General features: G+C 39.5%; 2 protein-coding genes across 2 annotated transcripts in view; one reads left to right on the top strand and one right to left on the bottom strand.

The window, feature by feature from the left end:
• Positions 1–1,826: 1,826 nt before the first annotated feature.
• myl1 (myosin, light chain 1, alkali; skeletal, fast) lies at positions 1,827–7,707 on the top strand. Its single transcript, XM_035675995.1, has 6 exons — positions 1,827–2,066; positions 2,901–2,928; positions 4,914–5,057; positions 6,162–6,335; positions 6,428–6,505; positions 7,060–7,707. The coding sequence occupies exons 1-6, from the start codon at positions 1,941–1,943 to the stop codon at positions 7,086–7,088; spliced, it is 579 nt and encodes a 192-aa protein (XP_035531888.1). The 5' UTR covers positions 1,827–1,940; the 3' UTR covers positions 7,089–7,707.
• A 1,623-nt stretch (positions 7,708–9,330) lies between these two features.
• Positions 9,331–23,762, bottom strand: part of LOC118338701 (microtubule-associated protein 2-like) — a 21,005-nt gene continuing 6,573 nt past the window's right edge. Inside the window, exons 8-10 of the mRNA XM_035675994.1 lie at positions 12,927–13,008; positions 10,532–10,644; positions 9,331–9,858 (exon numbers count right to left, since the gene is read on the bottom strand). Of these exons, the coding sequence (XP_035531887.1) occupies positions 9,637–9,858; positions 10,532–10,644; positions 12,927–13,008 (417 nt within the window). The 3' untranslated portion in view covers positions 9,331–9,636. The remainder of the gene's footprint in view (positions 9,859–10,531; positions 10,645–12,926; positions 13,009–23,762) is intronic.

The following is a 23,762-nucleotide window of genomic DNA, read 5'->3' as shown; positions in this document are numbered from 1 at the left end:
GATACCTAAAATGCCCCTAAATGTCTGAATGCACATGACCGCAGATGGAACTCTGCTGTGTACATAAAATTCACACAATAAATGCCAAATCAACTTAAACTTGTTTTCACAAGCTGACCTGCTATCAGATCAGTCCAGCTCTACCAGGCTACTGAATCCATTAAGATTCTATAGTGGAGCTCAGATTGGACTGCAGCACAGGTGCAAGGATTGGGGCAGAGTTTATATAGGGGGAGGGAGTGAAGGGAAGTCAGACTTGGAGAAGCTGCAGAGGGGTTCTTTGGGTGAGCCCAGATGACAGCTGAGGGACTGAGGCTTTCTCTGGCTTGCCCTCGTGTAGATGGGGTCAGTGAAAGCTAGCAGGGGGGTGGGGGATTGTAGGGTGGAGGAATTGATGCAGTTCCTTGGTCACTAGGCCCTGTCATGGTGTGTGGGGGCAGGGACGCACCGCTGGCACTGGGAGACAGATTTAGACAAGAATTAAGGAGACAGAATTTGCACTCTTAGCCTTGTCTGGGTTACTGGCATTGGCAGCTGAAAGCGCCAATAGATCTCCATCTCTCTGTGCTTTTACGTCACATCCTCCCCAGCAGTGACAGCGACTGCTCACCCCGCTAACACAAAGCCCTAAATTAAACACAGGTGCTGCTCTACCCAACACACATTGTCAGTGACTAGAAATAAACAAGGCCTCATTATGAGATCTGAAAGACACCACTTCCACCACCTGTCCACCTAAAGCCTGGTCCTTTGACAGTTTCTCAAATAGAAATTTAAACAAGTTGATGAGTTGCTTTTTCAAATCCACAAACGTACTTACATACTACTATTTATTCTTTAGAGGTGTATATTCTAAATGTGCTGTTTGTTTCAGCACTTCACTGAAGCCAGATACAAGATGCTCATACTGAGCAAAAAAACGAATATGCCGTGCTTTTATGACTGCACTACATCAAATGCCGATATTCTAGATATGTTGTGCATCATTTTATACACATTTTCCATGAAACTCTGCGACACAGCCATCGGTAAAGATGGAGCCATTGATAAGTCCAGCAGAGTTGCAATCAGAGATGACTTATAATTACATCAGTAATATTATAATGAATAAAAACATGTCTAACCATGATAAGGCAATATATATATATATACTAAAATCATATATTGACGTTTTGACAACCTGTTTGAAACAACTTAATGTTCGCTGGCAAATGTGAGCCATGACTCCCATGGGATCTACACTGTGCTCATGGGAATATGACGCTTTTTTTATTTCTTGGAAACCCTCTGCTTATTTTCCAGTATCTTAGTTACTTCTACTTGACAGAGGATGGTGTTTACCAGAAGATGTTACGCAATTTCACAGAGAATCTGCTCTTGACTTTATGGCGTAAAGCTTCCTCTTTCAGTTCTCAATTGAAGCTTTAATAAGTCGTTTTCCTTGAGAGCCTAGTTGCCAAATATAGTGTTATTTGTCATGACAGATTATATAGGATCAAGCACAAAACCATCCCCAAATAGCCGAAAATGCTTCCCAGAAGAGTTGTGCGTAATGGTGAACAACGCTGTGCGTAAAAGTGAAACTGTTCACTTGAGAACAGGAAATCGCATGTCCTCAGGTACCCTCTCACTGAGTTTCCAATGTTTTCATTTTTCATTATAGATATATGGCATAAATAAACACTCTCTGGCCCGCAACTCTATATTCCATGTTTAGTGAGGACCCCTTAACACACACACCCCCCTCCCATCCGCTATCCAATCCTCACACGGGGACAGCGTTGACGGGGGTCAAGAGGAAAAATAGCCTCATATATATACGCCCAAACGGTGATTTCTTGCTCCGAGTCCCCTCCACTCTGTGCTACACTCCTTGTGTTGTCACCCGAACCGGGAATTGTCTGTGCTTCAGGAACAAAGTAGTTCTACTATCAGCTGAAATGGCACCTAAGAAGGACGCTAAGGCTCCCGCCAAGAAGGCCGAACCTGCACCAGCACCTGCACCTGCACCCGAGCCAGCCCCTGCTCCTGCAGCGGCTCCCGCTGTCGACCTGTCCGCCGTCAAGGTACAATGACCGTGAAAGCATTAGTTCTGCTGTGGTGAGAGATGGAGATAGGATGATGGCTGCCCAGGAGGAGCTGGGATTTGACTTTTTTTCCATTCACACTCTGAGTTGCATGACAGAACTAGACCTACGTTAATGGCTCCCAAAGGGCTCCTTAAGGGAGCCCCAGAGGAAACAAGGAATCTTTTTTCATTTGTATTTCACACATTAGAATGAGGAACAAAAAGACTTTGATCAATGATAGGTGTCAGTATATTTACAGTGCAAATGCAGCTTAATTCTAACATCATAGACACTGGTGTTTACTAAACTGGGGTCTTTGGTTTAATGCACATCCATTTTCACCTTGACATAACTGGCCAAGTAAAGAAAAATATTAGGGCATTTATATAAACATCTATGAGTGCACACGTAATAGTGAGTAAACGAGAACAGCAGCAGGTTTAAAGGACCATGGAGTTGTACAGACTGAAGAGAAGGACTAGAACCATGGATAGCTCACTATGGTTTAGACCACGCCCCCTGAATCTCTTGATTGGACTATCAGAGTGGTGACTAATGTGTGATGGCAATGCAGGGTGACACCAAATGTGGACATGTTAATGTAGCTAAAGATGGACCTCCACAGATCAGGTGCCATCATGTGAAGCTAATTTTGGCAAAGAGACATGTTTAATCCCTGCGTAGGACTGATTAATTAGTCTAGATTATGTGGGAACAGCGGGTTATTATATTCTGGCCTCTTGAATAAAAGTGGTTATGTTGTTGACTAAATGGCATGTGAAGACTCTTGTATGTTTTATACTCATATGGCTGCTTTGTATTGGCTTCTAGATCGAGTTCAGCCCAGACCAGATTGAAGGTAAGTACATTTTACCTTTGCAACCATGTGACACACCACACAGCCCATCAAACTCAATTTATCTTAAAGATCTCATTGCCTGCCATCTGGCAAATGAGAAAAGGCAACAATATAATAAATCACAATGCAAAAGACTAACACATTTGAGAGTAAAACAGTGTAGAGTACTCTGCAACAGACTTGGTACTGGGTCTTATAGCGTGCATGACAGACGGCCACCGCTGTCATTTTTGTGTTTTGACATTCAGTGAGACTAGCAGATGTCTTGTGAAATCTGATAGATACTATGATGCTAAAAAAACCTATTCAAGTGTCCAGTAAACTTTTAGTAAACTTTAAAGTTACACAAAACAGAAAAAGCAAGTGTTTTCAGTGGCAAGGTTGGAACAAATAAAAACTTGAACATTACATCACAAAGAAAGCATCCACAACATGGTAGTCTTCTAAACAAAATCATAGTTTCTTGGCTAAATGTAAATAATAAAAAAAACCTTAAATAAATGAAATGTCAGCTGTTGTCAATGCAACATTTTGCAAGAGATGCATCAAAAAGTAGTGCAGTGTAATGCAAGATAAACATCATGCAGGATTTCATTGCAAACACAAGCTGATTGTACTAGTAATCGCCTTCAACCAAAGCATTCAGATTATATCACTTATTAACCAAAGATGGGGACCATTAATATAGTGTTTCATTTAATTACTGATATGAACGGCAGATTGTTTATTGGCCACTTGTTGGTAACATAGGACTCTAAATGTGTTTCTAGATCAGTGATATCAAACCATTTGCAAGAGGGTACATATTTTCATAGCAGTCAAAAAATGTCAGCAGCTCATTTCAGGGATTACAGGAGGATATTTTAGAATATTTGGATGTTTGCTAGAAAGATAAACATGTGCACTGTTGGTCTTTTCTGACCCTAGAATGGACACCACCGGACCAGACCTGTCATCTGGCCGGCTGCTTGTTACACTGCAGTCAGCATTCCCTACTTTTGCTCAGCTCACCCACAGAGGGCCTTGCCTTTAAAAGGAGGGGGCTCATATTCTCAGCTATGTTTATCAATTCCAAGGTGGTCTTTTAAAAGAGCCCGTAGCCCTGCTGAGAGAGAGAGGGAGAGAGAGAGAGAGAGAAATAGCGAGGGGGAGACAGCTGAGATAGAAATAGTATAAGGGATGACGGAGCTTGACAGGAGTCAGTCCATTCAGCCCAAAATACCGCAACCTATAGAAACGTCTTGCCCTTGTTATATGTTTGCCTTGTCAGTTTTTAAAGGAGCTGCCTCCACCTGCTGGCAGGCATGAGACAGCCACAGCTACATTGAAATTCAGAACACTGTCTTCAATTGTGGGAAAAGTTGCATTTTACACTTACTATAAAAAATCCAGATATATATATTTAGTATAATACATACAGCAGTTTTTTGGGGGGTTTTTTTGTTGTTGTTGTTGTTGTTCCAGAATACATTTTAAGCTGGAGCTGCTTAGATTAAAAGATAAAAAGATAAAAGATAAAATTATTAAACCTCAATGTAAGGAAACTTTGCAGGAAAATAAATAATTGAAGAATCAAGAATAACATACAAATAAGTATAAGCCAAATGTATGAAATTAAATGTAAAAATTCACTTCTAAATAGATCTTATATTTGGAACTGCAGGTGAAACGCTGCTCTAAGCTAACTCTGTTACAGTATATTAATATAACAAAACGTACAATTAATTTAATGAAACACCATAATTTTCTAACACCACACAAATAAAAAAAATAAAATTACAAAACCCTGCACATTGATTAAGTTAATTTATAATAACTTCAACTACATCAATTTCTAAAGGAATTACTACAGTGGATATAATATGATAGCAGTTGAATCATTTTAAGCCCCATATCAATATTTTATATACATATATTAATATATTATCTTAGGAACATGAGAATGTTGTTAAGGTGACAATATCCTATTTTCCTCCACTCTTCAGACTACAGGGAGGCCTTTGGTCTGTTCGACAGGGTGGGCGACAACAAGGTGGCTTACAACCAGATCGCTGACATCATGCGCGCTCTGGGACAGAACCCCACCAACAAGGAGGTGACCAAACTGCTTGGAAACCCCTCCAATGACGGTAAGAGATACTGCAGGTCGTGTTAATGATACTGATAAAATTAATTATTTTTGTATGCATATATGATGTAACTGATCAGTAATTCATAGGGCAGATTTGAATAATGTGCCTAATGAGCGTTGGTGGTGAACAATAGTGCTTGGTTCAGTTTACATTAGTCACTGGTGTTTATGGTGTTTATTTATACAATTTATAAAAGGGGGCACACAGTTTAAAGTGTTCATGGATTTGGAGGAAGAAATGATAAATAGCTGCTTTTGTGGCTGTTATCAGTCATGTTCATTCGAATCAGCTGTTTTTCTTTCCTTTTTAATCAGTCTGCTCTTTAAAAATAATGTTATAGAGAGAATATGTGGAGCAGATCTGTTGCAAAAATGTCTTAGGAATGGAGTAAATATATATTTTGCATAAAGGCTGAAAATCCTACCTGTGCTGCTAGCCATTTAGCTAGCAGGTGAAATTGTCACTTTGCTGCATGCACGGCCGCAACCCATGAAGTACAACACCATCTGTGTCACAGTTGGGGGTGATCACATGTGCAAAGGTCTGCACCTTTCCACATCCTACTAGGATGGTCAGTGAGGTCAGACATGCAACAAATTTTAATCTCTTAACCCCTCAGAAGTCAGTGCAACAGCGCTTTTATTCCATTTAAGAACTTGACTAGTCTATAATATATATTTTGTTTTGGTTTTTAATCACATACTTCATAAAAAAGCAGAATTGTACTTTTTTTTACTTCTGATCTGGTCTGTGCAGTCAGGTGATGATGCAGTCATAAATCTATAACCTTTATACCAAAATGGCTGCATGATTCTCAGTCATTACTAATAGACCCAAACTGTCCCTCACTCTGCACAGTCAGGATTGTATCAAATCTGCAAGCTACCACATAGAATTACACATGAAAAATAAAGAAATTGGCACTTTTTCTGCTTCATCATTAACCTCCCAACCCTGTAGAGCAGCTTGTAGTAGAACGATGGGGATGTATTATTGATGCTGAAAATGTGTCTACAAGGACTTCCATGCCTGTTTTCTCAAACCTGCCCAGCTTGTTTACCTCTGGATGGAACTGACTGTCTACTGTCTCCTTTCATGCAGACATGACCAGCAAGAGAGTAGAATTCGAGGGTTTCCTGCCCATGCTCCAGTCCATCATCAACAACCCAAACAAGGCAGGATTTGAGGACTACGTTGAGGGTCTGCGCGTCTTTGACAAGGAGGGCAACGGCACAGTGATGGGTGCTGAGCTGCGTATTGTTCTGTCAACACTGGGTGAGTCAGGCTAGGACTCTGGTGTATCTGTGTGTGTATGTGTATGTGTGCTACTATGTGTGTGTATTTATACTGGTTGTCTCCCCCTACAGGAGAGAAGATGACTGAGGCAGAGATTGATGCTCTCATGGCAGGACAGGAGGATGAGAACGGCTGTGTCAACTATGAGGGTGAGCCACAAATTACAGCATTATGACTAATATATGTCTTCTCTTTAATATACGACACTGTTTGTGTATTATTTAACATATTAAACAATCATTCTTAGAGAATTTTAACCACCATTTTTACCTTTAAAGTTTACTTGGAGAATACCACTCAGTGAAAAGTTGTACATCTTATTTGGCTTTGAAAGGAGCTTTACAAAATTTTAATTTTTTGTCATCATAAGTAAAAACGCTGTTGAATTTTATTATGGGAGGTTTTAGCATAACCCATACTAAGGACTAAAAGTCAGGATATTTTAACATTTGCTTTTTCAATTTTCACTATTTAAAAGAAATTTCTCTAATGAGTCCTCCATCTTACTGAATTGTTGAAGTGGCCGTTTAAATACTAACGTAGAAAGTGAGGTGTGGATGTGATGAATGTACAGTATTTTACATAGTTCATAAACTAGACCAAACACATTTTGCATTTTGAACTTTTTGTGTATTCTTCTCCTCACTTGTTCATTTCCCTCTCTTCTGTCCTCTCTGTGTGCTGCCCTGGTCTTCATCTGCAGCCTTTGTCAAGCACATCATGTCTGTGTAAGGACCCTGCTACTGCACTGGTGAGCATCGTATATGTGGAGACCCCATGGTGTCGCGACATCCACTCACTGTTTCCTGTACCACCTGAGGAAGCAGGGGGAACAAAGGACTATGAGATGTCATTTCCTGAACCCTTCTTTTATTTTGTTCTACAATTTTTTTTTGTCCAACTGGTGCTTTTTTTCTCTCTTCCTCCTCCTCCTGCTCTTCAGGAAGCCATCCTGATTTCCCACAAGATGTTTCTTTCCTCATCTTCACCCCGGTCCCCCTGTCTCATTGGGTTTTTTTTTTTTAATCATCAGTGGTTTTTCACAGTGGAACAGTGATGGAGGGGAATGTGGGATACTGATGACCATCCCCTCCTGTCACTTACTGTCTGGCTATCTATTTCTATCTGCCAGTGAAGTGACTGGTTCTGACCAGGACTGGCAATCAAAATGAATCCACTCCTCGCCCAACCGATTCCTAGGTCTTAACTTATTGTATCCTCTGCCATTTCACAATAAACTTTTCACATACTCCCATTTTATTTCCAAATTTTTGACTCTATTTAATTAGATGCAAATCATTTGCATAGCCTATATAATTCAACCAGATGCTATTAAAGGAATAATTTGACATTTTGGGAAATATGCTTATTTGCCTATAACAAACAATACTCTTTTTTTGTAGGTTAAACAGATGAGATAAACTGTGTGAATTAGTGAGCTTTAGAGGTGCTGTTAGATGGATTTTGTTACTTTTGGACACAGCCAGGCTAGCTAAGCTAATTGTCTCCTGGCTGTAGCTTCATATTTACTATACAGACATCCGAGCGGTATCAATCTTCTCATAAACTCTTAACAAGAATGTGTATTTTCCAAAAATGCCAAACTACTGACTATTAACTGTAAGTCTAATCTGAATAGAAGACACTACTCCAGTATCACTTTTTGTCCTTTTTATTGTCATTACTTATTGTAATTGGTGTCATATCAACAAGAGAAAAACTGCGTACATCTACTTGACCTTTTAAATACATTTACAGTTGCTGTAGGGTGGAGCAGGAGGTGGGAAGGGGGCACACGGAGATGGGGTATGCAGAAAAAACACAGAAGCAAACAGTTGCAGGTGAGGGCAGTAATTAGGCAGGAGGCAGGATATACCACAAATGGTGTCCAAAAAAGAAACTAGATCACCCAAACACTTTTTTCCTAACAGATGTAACAGGTTCCGAGGTCCCTCGGTCATTTTATTTTTCTTCATGAATTGTCTTTTTAATGTATTTTTCAAAATATTTTATTCCACTTTCTTCTCCCACATATTGCAACAAAACATCCAGATACGGTAGCATACGTCGTATAACGGCATGGGATCTGCACCAAACGCACACACAGACAGATTTCAGAGTAGCTGCATCTTCTGCTAAATCTCAGGTCGCATTTGTAGCGTCGTCCTCTGTGGTCCAAACAGATAGTCCTGATGAGCTGATGATCAGCCTGTGTCAGTGGAGGAAATGTCTGTACTGTTCATTCATGTGAGCTGAATATCTGCAGCTGTAAAGACAAGATACTTATAACTCTTTCCTTTTTGGATGGAGGTTTGTGGAATGAGCTTCAGTGTTTAATACTGTTTTGATGTATGAACAGGCGTCTATATTGAACTACTGAGCAGGTACAAGTGTATGATGCTCTTCAACAGGACTGAGATGCATTCCTTAGCAACACCAATTCAGCTGTCTGACATTGTCACCAAGCATTACACTGTAAACAACTAATAACTACAAAACATGAACTTGTTTTATCTTTATCCAATAATTGAGGAAATAACTTACTAAAATCCTTTCTTTAGATTACAAAATAGCCTCTTTTAATATTAGAATCAATACATGCTTGTCATAACATGACCTAGTTCTTGCAGTAATGCAATTTTACAAGTATATTTTATAGCCATATTGTCACTTCCTTTCAAAATGTTTTAGGACATGTAGATGGCAAAGAACTTGTATTTTTATACATGTTTCTATATATATTTGTTAAATATATTATATATTGGATGACAAGAATGACTTGCAGTAAGGATGCTTGGTTTGTTAGGGAGTTTGGCGTCCATGCACGTTTACTGAGCAAGAACAACACGTGCTGCGTGGTGTGCTGGCCACATTACGTCTTATTTAATGTAGAAAAAAGGCTGTAGCTTCTTCAAAACACTGATCCAGGACCAGTCAAGCCAATACCTGGTCCCCACTTTGTATTCACCTCTTAATCTAGGACCAGTGCTCAGACTGAACTATTCTATGCAACTTCATTCAAAAAGAGGGAGGCCAACTAAATGAATCAGAAACAGCACATATTTGGATTTAAAATAGACAGGAAATAAAGAGGACCATACAGTAGCTCCTAATTCGAGTCTCTACTTATAAGTTGAGTGATGGATCTTTAAGTGGAGATGTTTAGAGGCTGTGGTTTAGCTGAGGTTGGCCTCAGGGTGGCAGAAGTGGGCAGAAAAGTCTGAAAGGGATCAGGGTGAGGATGTCTGGGGTGCAGAGCAGGTATCCAGAGATCCAGTGTTCACAAACCCTGCTTGGCCAGAGCTGCAGTGACATCCTCAGCCAGGGTTGCTAACTGCGGCGAATCCATCATGTTGAGACTGCCGGAGGATGATAGGTGGCTGTCCCGATGGCGCTGGGGAGACACTGAGCCGGACAGGCCCGGAGATTGGACGATGATCTCAGCTCCATGGTCCACTCGTGCTTTGGCGTGGTCGCGAAACGACAGCCTGTGGCTCTCAATCTAACAGTGGCGAATGGAGCGATGATGTGAGAGGTGGATGGGGAAGGAGAAATAGATCATTTTCATATCAAGTAGAAGAAAGAAATATTATAATATATAAGAAATATGTATATGTATCTTTGTGAGTCAGCTTTAGAAGAACCACAAATAGAACACCACCAAAGTTAAACTGTAGAGAGCCCTACCCAGAGGCTGTTGCTCTTAGTCCCGTGTTGACTTCAGAACTAAATACTTGATGAACACAATTTAGGGTGCTTGGATTAACCTGTACATTAATTATTGATAGTGGCGTATACTATACCTTTACCCTCACAGGCAGATAAAGGAATCCAACAAGTTTTTGGAAGATTGCCTTGTTAAACATGTTTTTATAGTACATGTATGCTTTACCAACTTTTATTAAACCTACCAGTTTACAGAGACAATACTATATATTAGACTATGTATCTAATCTATCTTTTAAGAGTACAGTAATGTTTATAGATACATTTACAGGAAAATGTACAAATCAAAGACACTGAAAGTCTGTGCAACATAACTTGTATAGGAAATTACACTCAAAAAAGAAGAAAACTTCTTATGAGAGTTTTTATCTAAATTGATTAGTAAGGCAATCTCTCAAAAACTTGTTTTCCTTTAAATCATGGATTGGGAGCATGTAGCTGACACTCACCATGACGTGGCCTCCACCAGGAGTGTGGTGAGCATTATCCAGGGAACCCACCTTGGCTTGGGCTTTGTCTTTGAAGTCCAACTTCACAGTCTCTATACGCACATTACCGCCTCCTGAAAAAAAAAGTAATGGAAGTGTGAAAACAGGGCAGAGAGAGAGACATGAAATCCACTACATGGTCAAAAGTCAGTGGACACTTGACCATCACACCTATATGATATATAATATATAACACCACAGGCATTAATATGGAGTTGGATCACTTTTCTGGGAAAGGCTTCCACAAGATTGTGTGTCTGTGGGAGTTTGTGCCCATTCAGCCAAAAGAGCATTTGTGAGGTCAAGCACTGATGTTGGACAAGAAGGCCTGGCTCACAAATGCTGTTCTAATTTCTCCCAAAGGTGTTCAATGGGAGTTGGGGGCAGTGTTCTGTGCAGGGCAACCTAACACACACTCACACACTCACACACCAAACTCGTCTGACCATGTCTTTATTGACCTTGCTTTGTGGGTGGTACGTGGACTCAATAATGACTGGGGGTGTCCACAGACTTTTGGTTAGAAAGTTTGCTCATACAAAAAATTTTCATAAAGGTGAATGCGTAATGCTTTACTGAAAGAACTTGGATGCTCACCAATTCCTGAGTGAATAAAGGATATAAAATGGAAACACAGACAGAAAGGGACCAGGAGATGGAGCTGCAGGACCTGAAGTAGTCACCACAACACCATCTGGGAGTGGAGAGGGGGGTTCCATACCTCACAGCAAAACAGCAAGTACTCCTGAAACCTGACTTGATCTTAGTAAGGTCACAATCCTACCACTACCCCAACACAGTGGAGGTGAGTAGAATGTAATTTGTGATGATCAAGGCATCAGAAGCTAAAACACAACAGCGACTTCCCCAAATCAGTTTCGGTATTACTGAAAGTAGTCATCAAAACTAGTCTGCAGTCCTGGCCAGTTTCACCACACCATCAGTTGTTCCTACACAGAGCAAACATGCTCTCTCTGACTGGGATTACTATCGTCGAACAGCACTGCTAATGTTTGCACATTGCAATTCAGTGTGATTTGTACTACAAAGTTCTTGCACTTCAGAAAGTCTTATAGATAGGTGCATTAGATCGTGTGAAAACACTGCCCCGAGACTTTCCTGACCACATTACCATCTAAAGTACAGGTCATTGACAGTGTGCTTGATGTTTTGGTTCTTTTAGTCAGTGATTTGAATGAAAAATTATAAATTGGATAACCTTCTCCAGATGTGATCCAATAAAGTTCATTAACAATTCATCGACATCCTGCTCCACACTCGCTGACACAACGAGGCCGCCAGGAATCACAACACCTACCACATTCGGCCGCCTGTGGACAGATCTATAGCGCTGTCAGTCCAAATGTAGTTTACTGCTTGCCTCCACAGTGCCAGAGCTTTATCTGTCTGGAGTGGTATTTCAGTTAAATATAAAGTGCAAATTACATTCATTACTTAATTACATAGCACTTTATTGCCCGTTTACAAACAGTAACAATGAATTAAATTTCACTGACAGGTAAACACACCTAACCTGTGGGACTATCATGCCCCATTTACACCTGGTATTACATGTAATCTGTATCTGGAAACATTATCTAGATAATGACATCTGTTCTATGGTAATTTGCATTGACAAATTTATAATTTTTTAAAAATAGATTTTTTTTTCTGATCACAATGTGTTCTGCATGCGTTTTCCTTCCATCCGATAACATTTGGAAAGTCTAAAAGAGTCACACAATAAATTATTTTTTTCCCCCCAATTATGTTATATGGGAGAGGGTAAAAATAAGTTAATCCAGCTTGGCCGGTAAAATGTCTCTGGCATGCTCTATGTGGCCCATAGAGCATAGCATGGGGTCCTTGAGTGGAATGTACAGTATTACTACTAGATGGATGTCAAGTGTGAATGGTTACCAAGCTGCGATTTCCCTTCCCTTCCCTTCCCTTCCCTACGCCTTCCACACTTCTTGCCCTTCTCTGGCTGCTGGTTGTGCTATTTTGCTCCCCACCAAAGATTCACTGCTTCTCACGAAAAAAGAATGGCAGTTGGCAGTGCAAACACGCTTTCTGTTTTTTTTGTTTTATTTTTCATACTCACAAACATTCCAACCTGGGAGCTGCCAAGTACAACCAGAATCTGAGTAGCAGCTTATGAAAGACAGGTACCTTGGTCAAGTGCATCTGGCCAGGGCTATAGATTGCTGGACACCCCCCATATGCATTCATACTGCAGTGTTAGGGTTTGCACCGGTGACCTGCTGCTAACATGCTTCTCTGACCTTTATTCCAGCACTGGCACTCCCAGTGTTAACGCTCAGTTTCACCTGAAAAAATACAGGCTAATTGTTACCTGGCCGATGATGGATGTTGTCTAGAGAGCCACATTTGGAGGTCACATGGCTCAAGTCTATCTTCTTGTTCTGTATCATCACCTAGAAGAAGCAAAGTCAGGAAAAGACAAGGTCAAAGCTCACGGTTTACAATGAGGGTAAAAACCCACGCTGACCTCAAATGATCCTCACACAGAAGATCCAAATAGTATCTTCCCTCTGATGAATTATAGACAAGGACCTAGTGTATCTGATCTGTATTAAACTGTAGCTGCTGTTTGAAGAAAATGATTGGGTATCAACTGACAAGTAAAGGCTTTCCACGTTCAAACACAGTGATATCTAATTGCATGTAATTATTAGAAAACACAGGCAAGAAAGCACAAGAGCAGAATGCCAGTGACTACTAAATAACAGTTTTTTGTGTTCTGCTGTTAGGAGAGCTGTTGGTGTCGGTTAAAGCAACCAAACCATTGATGTGATTCAGTACAAGCTTTGTGCTGTAACTGTGTCTTGAGCTAAAAATGTTTTGGCACATTCAGAAAACCTGTCAAACATGCACCATAACAGGGAGGATTCAGTGTAAGACAGAAAAGTAGGAATGTGCAGTTGAAAGTGGCCACAGGCGTACAGGAGATAAGGATATGTTGTTATGTGACACACCCTGGGGATCTGAAGAGAAAACCACAGAGATATATATAAGGAGGGAACCGATGAGACAGCAAACAGAGCGGAGCTATAAAGCTTTAGACACAGCACAATGAACAAGAAGAGATACGCCACACCCTGAGATGAATCACTGGGACACGCCTGAGGTCAGCAATCACTTTGCCAAGTCACAGATTTAGCTGATATGTCTTTTGTAACCAATGATTTTGTGTTTATTTTTGTCTTTTGCTTTCTTACATGGCCTGAGAGGAAAGAAAACGTCAGGAAAAGTGAGATGGGGATGAACAACGCAGGTCGTGAGCCACGTTACAAACCACAACACCATGAGCACAAAGTACAGTATGCACCTTAGCAGCGGTGGAATGTTACAAAGCACATTTACTCAAGTATTGTACGCAAGTACAGATTCGATGTACTTGTACTTTACATGAGTATTTTCATTTTATGCAACTTTACACTTCTCCACTACATCTTAGAGGTAAATGTACTTTTTATTCAACTACATCTGTCTGACAACTTTAGTTACTAGTTACTTATATTACTATACTATTAAGTACCAATTACACCAAATCTGGTGATTTTAAAAGTGAATTTTTCCTGAAAAACTGAAGGATTAATGGGTTGAAAAAAATCTTCTACTTCTCAATATAAATAAACTGTTTAAATCATCTGACTAGCTGGAAAACACATTGTCACAAAGCTGAAAAGTGGGCTGTTGTTCTGACTTATTTGAGATATGTGGTTCTCACCGGACAGTGATGCTACAAACATATGATGATCTTATAGAGTATGATGCATTTCTTTAGGGATATAAAGTAGTTCAAATTAGCCCAGCCTTAAACATCTACAGCAGTCAAATGCAGCATACACATTACTACAGGAGTCTAAAAGGAATCTAAAAACATCATATATAATAGAAAAACACTGACAGGGACATTGTACTGCAAAATGAGTACCTTTACTGTAATTTGAATTACATTTTGCTGACAATACAGAGATTTAACTTGTAGTGGAGTATTTTCACAGTGTGGCACTGATTGTTTTGAGATTTTAATACTTTTTCCACCACTGCATCTTAGCCTGTCCATCGACCAGAATTACTACTGCATAACACTAACAAAGATACAGGACATAAGTATAAAGACAGAGATCAGATGTGGTTTGTGTCAGCGTGGGTGAAAACCAGGCTGCAGGTTGGCTCGTCTCTCCAGCGATCAGATCTTTATGAGATCTATTAACTGCACTGTTGGAATCTTTTTCATTCCTATTATGATGATTAGTTTTTTTCCCTTTGCATTTATAAAACAAAATCCAGTATTCGTTTTGGTACTACATGTTAGGAAGTTAAAGGTCCACTCAGGTGTAGCAAGTGCATATTTAACTACAAATACAGGTGTACAGACAATGTAATGTTCCAATCACTGAGCAATCCTTAGTTTCAGTGATTATCCATATGTATGTACAGTACATATAGTTAATAGAAAAAGGGATGGTTACCTCATTTTTGTTTTGTTTTTTTCCAGTAAAACTACAGTAATTAGACAGTAACTTGGGTAAGCAAGTTTGGTAGTTGCTAAAAGTTTCTTCCTTTTTATTTATTATTTACATTTGGCTCCATCCGCTGGCCAAAGCATACCATCAATGTCAGATGTCTTTTTAAAGTTGAATTAGTGATTCTGTACATATTGAAAGACCAATGATTATGATGTTATATGATTTAGAATGACAATGATCTACACAGTTAACCAGTGAATGTTGTCACTGCTGCAAAACTGGGAACAAAACAATTGCTTGTGAAGTGTTTAACTCTTGTTTCTGGTCACACTACTATGAATTATAACCAACATTGTTAAATAAACAGCCATGAATTTGCTGTACCACATGACGTTGTTCATCGCAGACACAGGTAATCCTTTAGTGCTGTTACCAGTGGATTACCAGTGACACACCCCTTAATGTGCCTCTCCTCTACTGTGGTGCACAGTGAGTCACCATACTACGCAGGAAAGGGCAGAAAAAAGATATTAAGGTTAAAAGAAGATGCCAAAACTACAGCTACAGTCCTGAATGTTATAAAGTGCTGGAGGGGGAGACATTCAGCCTTTAGTATCAAAATTCCTCGCAGGACACAAACCACTGCTGGGGAATGCAGTGTCGATCCAGAGCAGTCAGGTAAAGAGCCCCAGCACTGCTGCCTTAATGAGTGATTGACTTAACAATAAACTGGGAAGCTCTAAAGCGAGGTGAAAAAAACAAAACATAAAAAGGAGACACTGAATAACATGACACATCAGGGAAATAACACCGACATGAACACTGAGACAATGGACTTTGCAGCACAAGACTCACGTTTCCACCTCCTGCCGAGTAGCCCCGCCTGTCCAAGGACCCACACCTAGACTGAACATGGCTATAGTCCAGCTTAACACTGGGGATGAGAACCTGCAGGGGCGGAGGTGAGGAATGAGGTGGGAGAAGGCTTGGGCTTTTCTGGCATTTCATTTTAAACATCTCTTAAAGAGCTTGTATCCTCCCGCTGTTGAAATATTCTGTCCTAGACATCTGAGTTTGTTTGAGTGTGATGCAGTAATATTTGACCTGGTGGTTCCCATGTTGCTCTGGACAAACAATCCTTCAATGACTCTAACAGGCAAAAACAGATTCATCTCACTACATGTCTCCCAGCATGTGTTTTGGCCATTTGTATCAGCCTGGCTTATGAATCAAAACCTGGCCTCTTTACTCTAGGCCCACTTTGAGAAATCAACATCCTTTAAAATCCTTTAAAATAACGGATTCCCTGCCAAAAATATTTTTAGGTGAAGCCAAAAGTAGTTAGTGTGCCATTCAGCCACAGGAGGATTTGTAGGTATAATGCCTTGGGGGCAGAATATCATGAAGTTATTGCGATTAATTTGTTTTTACATGGACTTTGAGTCCATAAAGGGATGCAAAACTGTCAAGGAAATCTTGACATCACCAGAAGAGACAACACCTCTAGAACGTACTAGAATAAGTTGCCAGAATTTCATTTATGGTTTTGTACTTCTTGCATTTGGACTTCAAAATTAAAGATGCAAAATAAAAGCAGTAAACATGTGAGACCATTAGTTTAGTGTGTGAGGATGATAAAATATGAGTGTGCTGCGATGGTGAATGGCTCTCTGTAGCTGCAAGAAGAGAAAGCAGTGAGATGCAGACACAGTAACAAGAAATACATTTCACCCAGCGGCACAGTAAAAGCAATGGGAACTACACTGGATAGGAAAAAGACATACATACATATTCAACACATTTTCTGGAGAAAGGACTAAAAAGCTCCAAAGGAGAGGAGAGACTACGAGGAGCTGAGGAGCAGTACTTTTAAATGCTTTGAAATACTGCAAAACTGTATATAATACTGTATATAAGAATATACAAATTGATTACTTCATGCTTAAAGGTTTTCTTGACAACACAAGTATACAATGAGAGTACCGCTTCTATATGTACGTATATATGACACACAGAAGTATACTAGACGGACATATGACAAACAAGAGGAAATTTCAGTTTAAAACAAGGGGGGTTGTTGAGTTTGTTGGTGGTTTACTAAGGATGTATTAATTTCCAAGTTAAGCACAGTCTCTCAGTCATTGAGTGAGCCACATAGTGACAAAATTTCTAATAAGTGAGCCCTCCTGGGGTTTGGTAAGAGGACAAAGACATGAAACAGTCCTCACAACCAGTGAACCAAACTGCTGTCATTAGAAATCACCCTCAGTTTGAGCTGATAATAGTATAGACTTCTGAATGTTAGTAAAACATTAGAAATTACAAATGAAACTGTGCATAACTATTTGTTAAGCTGCTTCATTTTCCAGAGAAACGCTGCACATTTCTTTTATAATATTTAATTAGGGCTGCTGTTTTATCATCTGTTCCTAATTAAAATAATATCAATGCTTTAGGCCTTTCTCTCTTTTGACTACAACCTGTCCAAACATATAAGCATCACACATTTAACATTACAAAATGTTAACAAAAACAACATTTGTAGCCAGTGTAGCATTGAATAAAATGGGAACAAGAGAGATCAAACCAAACTTCACTATGTCTCTAAATTTCATCTTTAATCTGGGCGACATCCAGAATCCAAATTATCACCAGTGAAAACGACAGGAAATCAGAGCCATTGCCAGGGAAGGGAAAAGACAGTGGTAGAGCCAATACTAGTCTCTAGGAACATCTACAATGGCTTCAACAAGAAAGTGAGAACTACCGAACACAAAACTAAACTAACCACAGATACATTATGACAGCAATTTCTGTAGGTAATATTTACTTCTTATTTAGCCCCCTTCTGATGGGAAGTCAAGTCATAAGTGTTGGGAGGACTTAAAGTGTCTTTGTCTCTTGGTTTTGGTCATCTGGCTCTCTCTAACCATGAAGCCAATTTGGTGCCAGACAGTTGGGTTATTTTGAGTTTTATGGCACTGCCCTCACAGCAAGGAGGTGGCTAAAAACAGAAGCCGTCAGACCAGTTGCTATGTTTTTATTGGCTGCTCGTGTGTATGTGAATAAAATATGATTCTTTAAAGAACAATTGTAAACCTTAGTGTGAGGAGGGACAGGGAGAGACAAACTATGGTACTATGATACTAGACCATCAAGCTAGCCATGTATCCAGATTTGTACAGCACAACAAAAACCAACTTGTTGCATGTCACTTAATTGGACTTTAATTAAAAAAAAGGAACAAACTAGAATGAAATCATGGTCTTCACCCTTCTCCTCCATCGAAGGATCAGGAAGGAGGAGAACAATCGGTCATGACAGAAGGGTACATACATTTCCTCCATGGGGAGAAGGCTTCAGATTATCCTTGGAGCTGCATTTTGACAGTATGTGACCGAAGTCCCGCTTCTTGTTTAAAATATGAATCTATGGAGAAATACAGAGATAGTATGGGCCTCTTGTGGTGTGGTGGTTAATGGGAATGAATACTAAAATCTTCATTGTATTCTTGTCCCTATTCTTGTTTCTTTATATTAGTTTCTAAGATTTAAAAATACCATTCATTTAATACAGCTGACATAGACAGATTTTGGTTTGAAACTATCTCAAGTGAGCATTATTTTACATGCACATGCATATTAACTATGGGAACAGGGAAAGTATTACTACTTTAAACTTTACATTACTTTGGGGGAAACTTTTTTTTAAAATTTTGTCTCCTGCTAAACCTTGCATCATACATTGCAAGAATTCCTACAAACTGCCCTGTGAGCCAGTAGAGTTGATAAACAGGCCAGAAACTTGGTGTTTTCCTTCATAGAGAGTCTAGCTATGCAGCCCGGAGTGTGACACTCAGATGATGAAAATACGTAAGATATTAAACATAGAATAGCAAAAATTAAATACTCATCATTCAGTTTCTACTGTCATGAGTGATTTCTTTAAAGACAGACCTCTTGAATTTAAAGACGACTAAGCACCTAAAAGTTAAATTAACCCACCCCTGCTTGATCCCACACATGACTCCTTCCCCCAGTGACTGATGTAACAGCTCCCACTTCTGCTCTGTGGGTTGGACTTAATTTAATATTGGTGAATGAAATGATTTGATTTAATGTATTTTTTTCTTTGACTCTATTAATGCTTCATTAAAATGCAAATTTAATAAATCAAAAATAGCCATTCAAATTGATCAAGGTATAAATTAATTCATAAAATTAAACACTGTAAAGGTTTTTAATTATTTCAATTTCAGTGGCACAGTCTTATCCAGGCTCTGTAAAACACATGGTGCAATAATTAACAGTGCTGAGGTGTACCAGCAGGTCTTGGGTCCAGGTCACACTGTGTGCCGCTGACAGACACAGAGTAACAGAGATGAGGCGCAGCACTGACTTCCAGATCCAAGAGGCCCTGTGTTTGGCCTCTGTTGGCATATTTTGCTCCTTGGGCTTCTATGAGGACAATCATTGGACAGGTCAGTTGCCGGGCAGAGGCCTGCTGTGGGCTTGGGGAGGCTCACTACAGCTGCTTGGAAATCTGAACTACTTGGACCATGGAGCTGCTATAGGAACTACTAAAGGTCAGGAGATGACTAAAGTGCGGTCATGTGAAAACTGTTAAACTAATAAAGTTCAATCAAAACCCTCTGGAATACTAAAAAACTAATGACAACCGAGCTTAAAACATGACAAGAATTTCTTGGTTATTGTGGAAATAGAAGCTTACAGCAGGAGAGTAGAAGGATAGTTCAGGAATATTTCAGTCACACAGGGTACAGGTGGTTGAGAAGAGGACCATAGTAGAAATGGGCAGGAGCTTAAAGATGATCTTACAGGCAGACAGATGATCTCAAGTGAAAGTACAGGTACTCCCATTAAAAATGACTCACTTTAAGGTGTGATTAGTACTAACTATGAAAGTAATGTTGATGTTGGAGTTGGTAGTACATACATTTTCACCTACAGTATGTGCAACTTATTCAATGTGCTTGTGGAGGTTAGAAAATGAGTTTTACAAGAGGACGTCTCAGTGTTTTTCACAGCAAGTACTTCATCATGTAAATGTTGTTGTTTTTTTTTAGATTTTGGTATCAAAAGTGGCCAAATATGTCCACGGATTGTCACTGGAGGCTCTTGTTCTGTGTTTTACTCCATCATCATCATCACATTGTGGTCAAAAGAGTGCATTACTGGCTCAATAATATACTCAAGTAAAGAAAAGAAGAACAGTTTTTAAAAAAGAACATGAGTAGTACATTAAAAAATAAATAAATACTTCTTTACTCATGTGCATTACTTGTAATCCGTTACTACTCACCCCTATGGGTGTTTTTAGTATACTCATTTTATTATACACTGGTGAATGTTCTGCTGTCAAGGAGAGCAAAGCACACAAGGGAATGGGATGACCACTCGGCCAGCCTTACACACCTGTTCAAGTGAGTAAAAACCTCTAAATAAACTTGTAATCTCTGTAAACTGCAGCAGGTAGTTTAGATGGAAAAATGAAACATTGTGGCTCATAATATAAAAAGACTGTATGAACCAGCTTGGTCTGGAAATTCTTAGTCAGTGCAGCTAAAACAACAGCTTGTCACATTTTATCATATGTTATCATATATTTATTTAAATGTAGTTCCACATCAATTATATCTTGAAGACGATCTTCTATATTATCTGCTGTTATATTGATATAAAGCACAATCCAATAGTGACACATAGTCATATTAACAATAAATGAGTATAATAATATAACAAATTAATGTAGAATTAAGCAAAATTATTTTATATGCACTATATTGTATTTGTGCCACAACTCTTTTGTTGTATTTCTATTATAATCTTATAAATTACATTGTCATTCATTTCTTAACTCCAGTGATGAGACACAAATAGCAGAATTTGGGCAAAGTGTCTACACACTTCTTCCTGAAAAAAAAAAATATATATATGCCTTTAAACCCCATAAAGCCATTGCCTTAAGAGGCAGATTAAATTTTAACTTTGTGTCTGGCAGCTTGTGGCCAAAGAGAAGCTGGGGAATCAGTATAATCGCTCTGCCCAGACAATCACCCAAGTGTTTCGACAAAAGATGCCACCACTGTTTAGTGTCTGATAGGAGACACCTATTGCCACCCAGGGCTGACAAACCCACACAAGCACACACGTACTGTGGGACTGTGGGTAAAGACATTGAAGGTTTTCTTGTCAAAAACAAAACATTAAGTAACAACTGCCTTTAGTAAAGGACACCTACTTGAAATGAAAAGTTTGCTGTTTGATTTTTTGAACTGCTGAACCTGCAGTTACTGATTTCTTAACACTTGGGGGAATAATAAACAAGTTGTGAACACAACATATATATATATATAAATAACAATACTATATTCACACTCTACATACGCTCTTTTAGGTCTGTTTTTGGTTGTTACAAAGTCAAACATCTCTTTGGCTGCTAAATGCTCTACTATGTTCACCAGTTAGTCACTAACTGTCTGCTGTTTGGTGCTGAGCAGGCAGTGTACAGTGATTTTTTGCTGAAAGCAGCAGCAGCAAGCAACTGTTTTCAGCTAAACCACACAAACCATACTATGAGAACGGTGATAGTGAAGCAAGTGGGCTGGAAAGCTAAATAATGAGTTGAAACTCTATATAAAGCACACTAAAGGCTTTAAGGAGAGAAGCTGCACATTCAGGTGATAATTCTCTATACGTTCATCACTATGAGCGTCTCTTTCACCCTATCAAATTGTTTTTACATTTTTGCTGAATCATTTCCCTGCAATTTCTATAAAAATCCTCAGCTGAGGTTATGACATTTATGTATGTATCTAATGAGGAGGTAAGTTTCTTACACTTTTTTACAATAACAACTAAATGTGACACTTGGTGGTAAACACTGGACTACCTGCTGTGAAGGCAACCTCTTACAAATAGCTGCATGACCCCCCCAAAAATTCCTGTTCCAAGTTGTGAAATGCCACCCTCTCTGCATAGCCTTACACCCTCCAGACACCTCCACTCCAAAAGAAACTTGCATGGTAAGAAGAACACTGACAGCCTTGATATAGCTGATAATGACCCAGCACGCATGCTTGCACACACAATATCACATGCAAACATGCACAGAAACTCCACTTTTCCGTTTCTCCTGCAGATGACAGGCAGGCGTTTGGAACATGATCCCTCCCTATTTTGTGGCTGGCTGCACAGAGCAGCGCTGAGGCCTGGCAAGTCATAAAGATGTCAGCCAAACGCTTAGACTCCTAATCAGGTCATCAGTGGAGGCTTGTAAGAGGTGATGGCTACAGACACACTGCTGTTTTCATCACTATTCTTCCCGTTGCAGCACTGACTTTGTGTTTTAGACTCATGCTGGAACACGATATTTGTCAAACTGTAGAGTATACACTCCCTAACACCCTGCTAATGCAGATTCTGTGCAGCAGCAGAAAACACGATTTGAAATGCAGATTTCTGTTGGCTGAAGTGTTGTCCTCAGTTCACAGAGCTCGGGGAAAAATTGGAGGGACAAATACTGCTCACTGAGATGTCAAAGTCTATTCCAACTTGGGGCCTCAGAATCGTAAAGTTCAGGGTAAGACAGAACATAACTACACATTTGATATCAGAGGCCTGATTTAAATTTTGTAATCTAAAAATATGATAACATTTTTTCTGAAAAATCACCATCTCGGCTTTTATCTTCAGGATCAGTAGTATTGCTCCATGGATAGCAACACAGCCTGAGATCTGGGGCACATTGGTACATTTGGGTGTTCTATCTGAATGATGTTTAAGTTGCTTTAAGCAATCTTTGACAGTTGGAGGGCAGACAGGAGTCCATATCAACCTCACAGCACCAGAATCTTGACATACAATGACTGCCTGTGGCTGATGTGTTCTCAAACAACTGCTTACTTCTTTACACATCCAGACACAGAGGAACATGGACAGTCCTTTGGAGACTTACTTCTTGCCATTTGACTAATCTAAGTCTGATATTTTCTCACCTTTCAGCCCTGCTTTGGTTCACAGATTCCTGCTACACACTCTCTTCAACAGTGCATTTACCCCAGCTCTCTGCTATTTTATAAATGAAAGGCAGTACATATGCATTCGAGCGTAGTTGCCAGGAGTGGCTGCCTATAGCTTTATATGGGGGCACAGAGTCAACAATGCTGACTGGTGAATCAAAATAATGAACTTTAAACAAGTTCTTGGCTTGTTCATTTACATAAACCTTTATAGATTTTAATGGGGAACTATTTGTGTTTGTTGCACTAGATGCATTGGAAGTTAAGCAAAAATGTGCAAAATTCTCTCTTTTTTAAATTACTTTTAAAGTTTTAATCAATGCACATTCAGCGTTTAATAAATGGTTGCGAGAATTAATAGTTTTTCTTTCACAACACACCATTCTTTCTTAGCTCATCGTTCTTTCAGGATGATTGAAGAACTAACAGTGAAAAGAGGTAGCTAAGACACAAAAAAGACAATGAGTGTGGAGAGGTATAGGAGAAAAGGGCAATGGGGAATAAACAAAACATTAAGTAACAAATCAAGGCAGAGGAAAAAGCCAGAAGATGTTAGACAAAAACACATTTTAAACACAATTCGTACCAGGACATTCACCGCTGGCCTTGGTGGATACTAATAATATACACTACCGTTCAAAAGTTTGGGGTC

This window comes from Morone saxatilis, unplaced genomic scaffold (assembly GCF_004916995.1).
Source record: "Morone saxatilis isolate NCDOM2014 unplaced genomic scaffold, NCSU_SB_2.0 Contig5, whole genome shotgun sequence".
Classification (NCBI taxonomy): domain Eukaryota; kingdom Metazoa; phylum Chordata; class Actinopteri; family Moronidae; genus Morone; species Morone saxatilis.
This window is presented reverse-complemented; position numbering and strand designations above follow the sequence as displayed.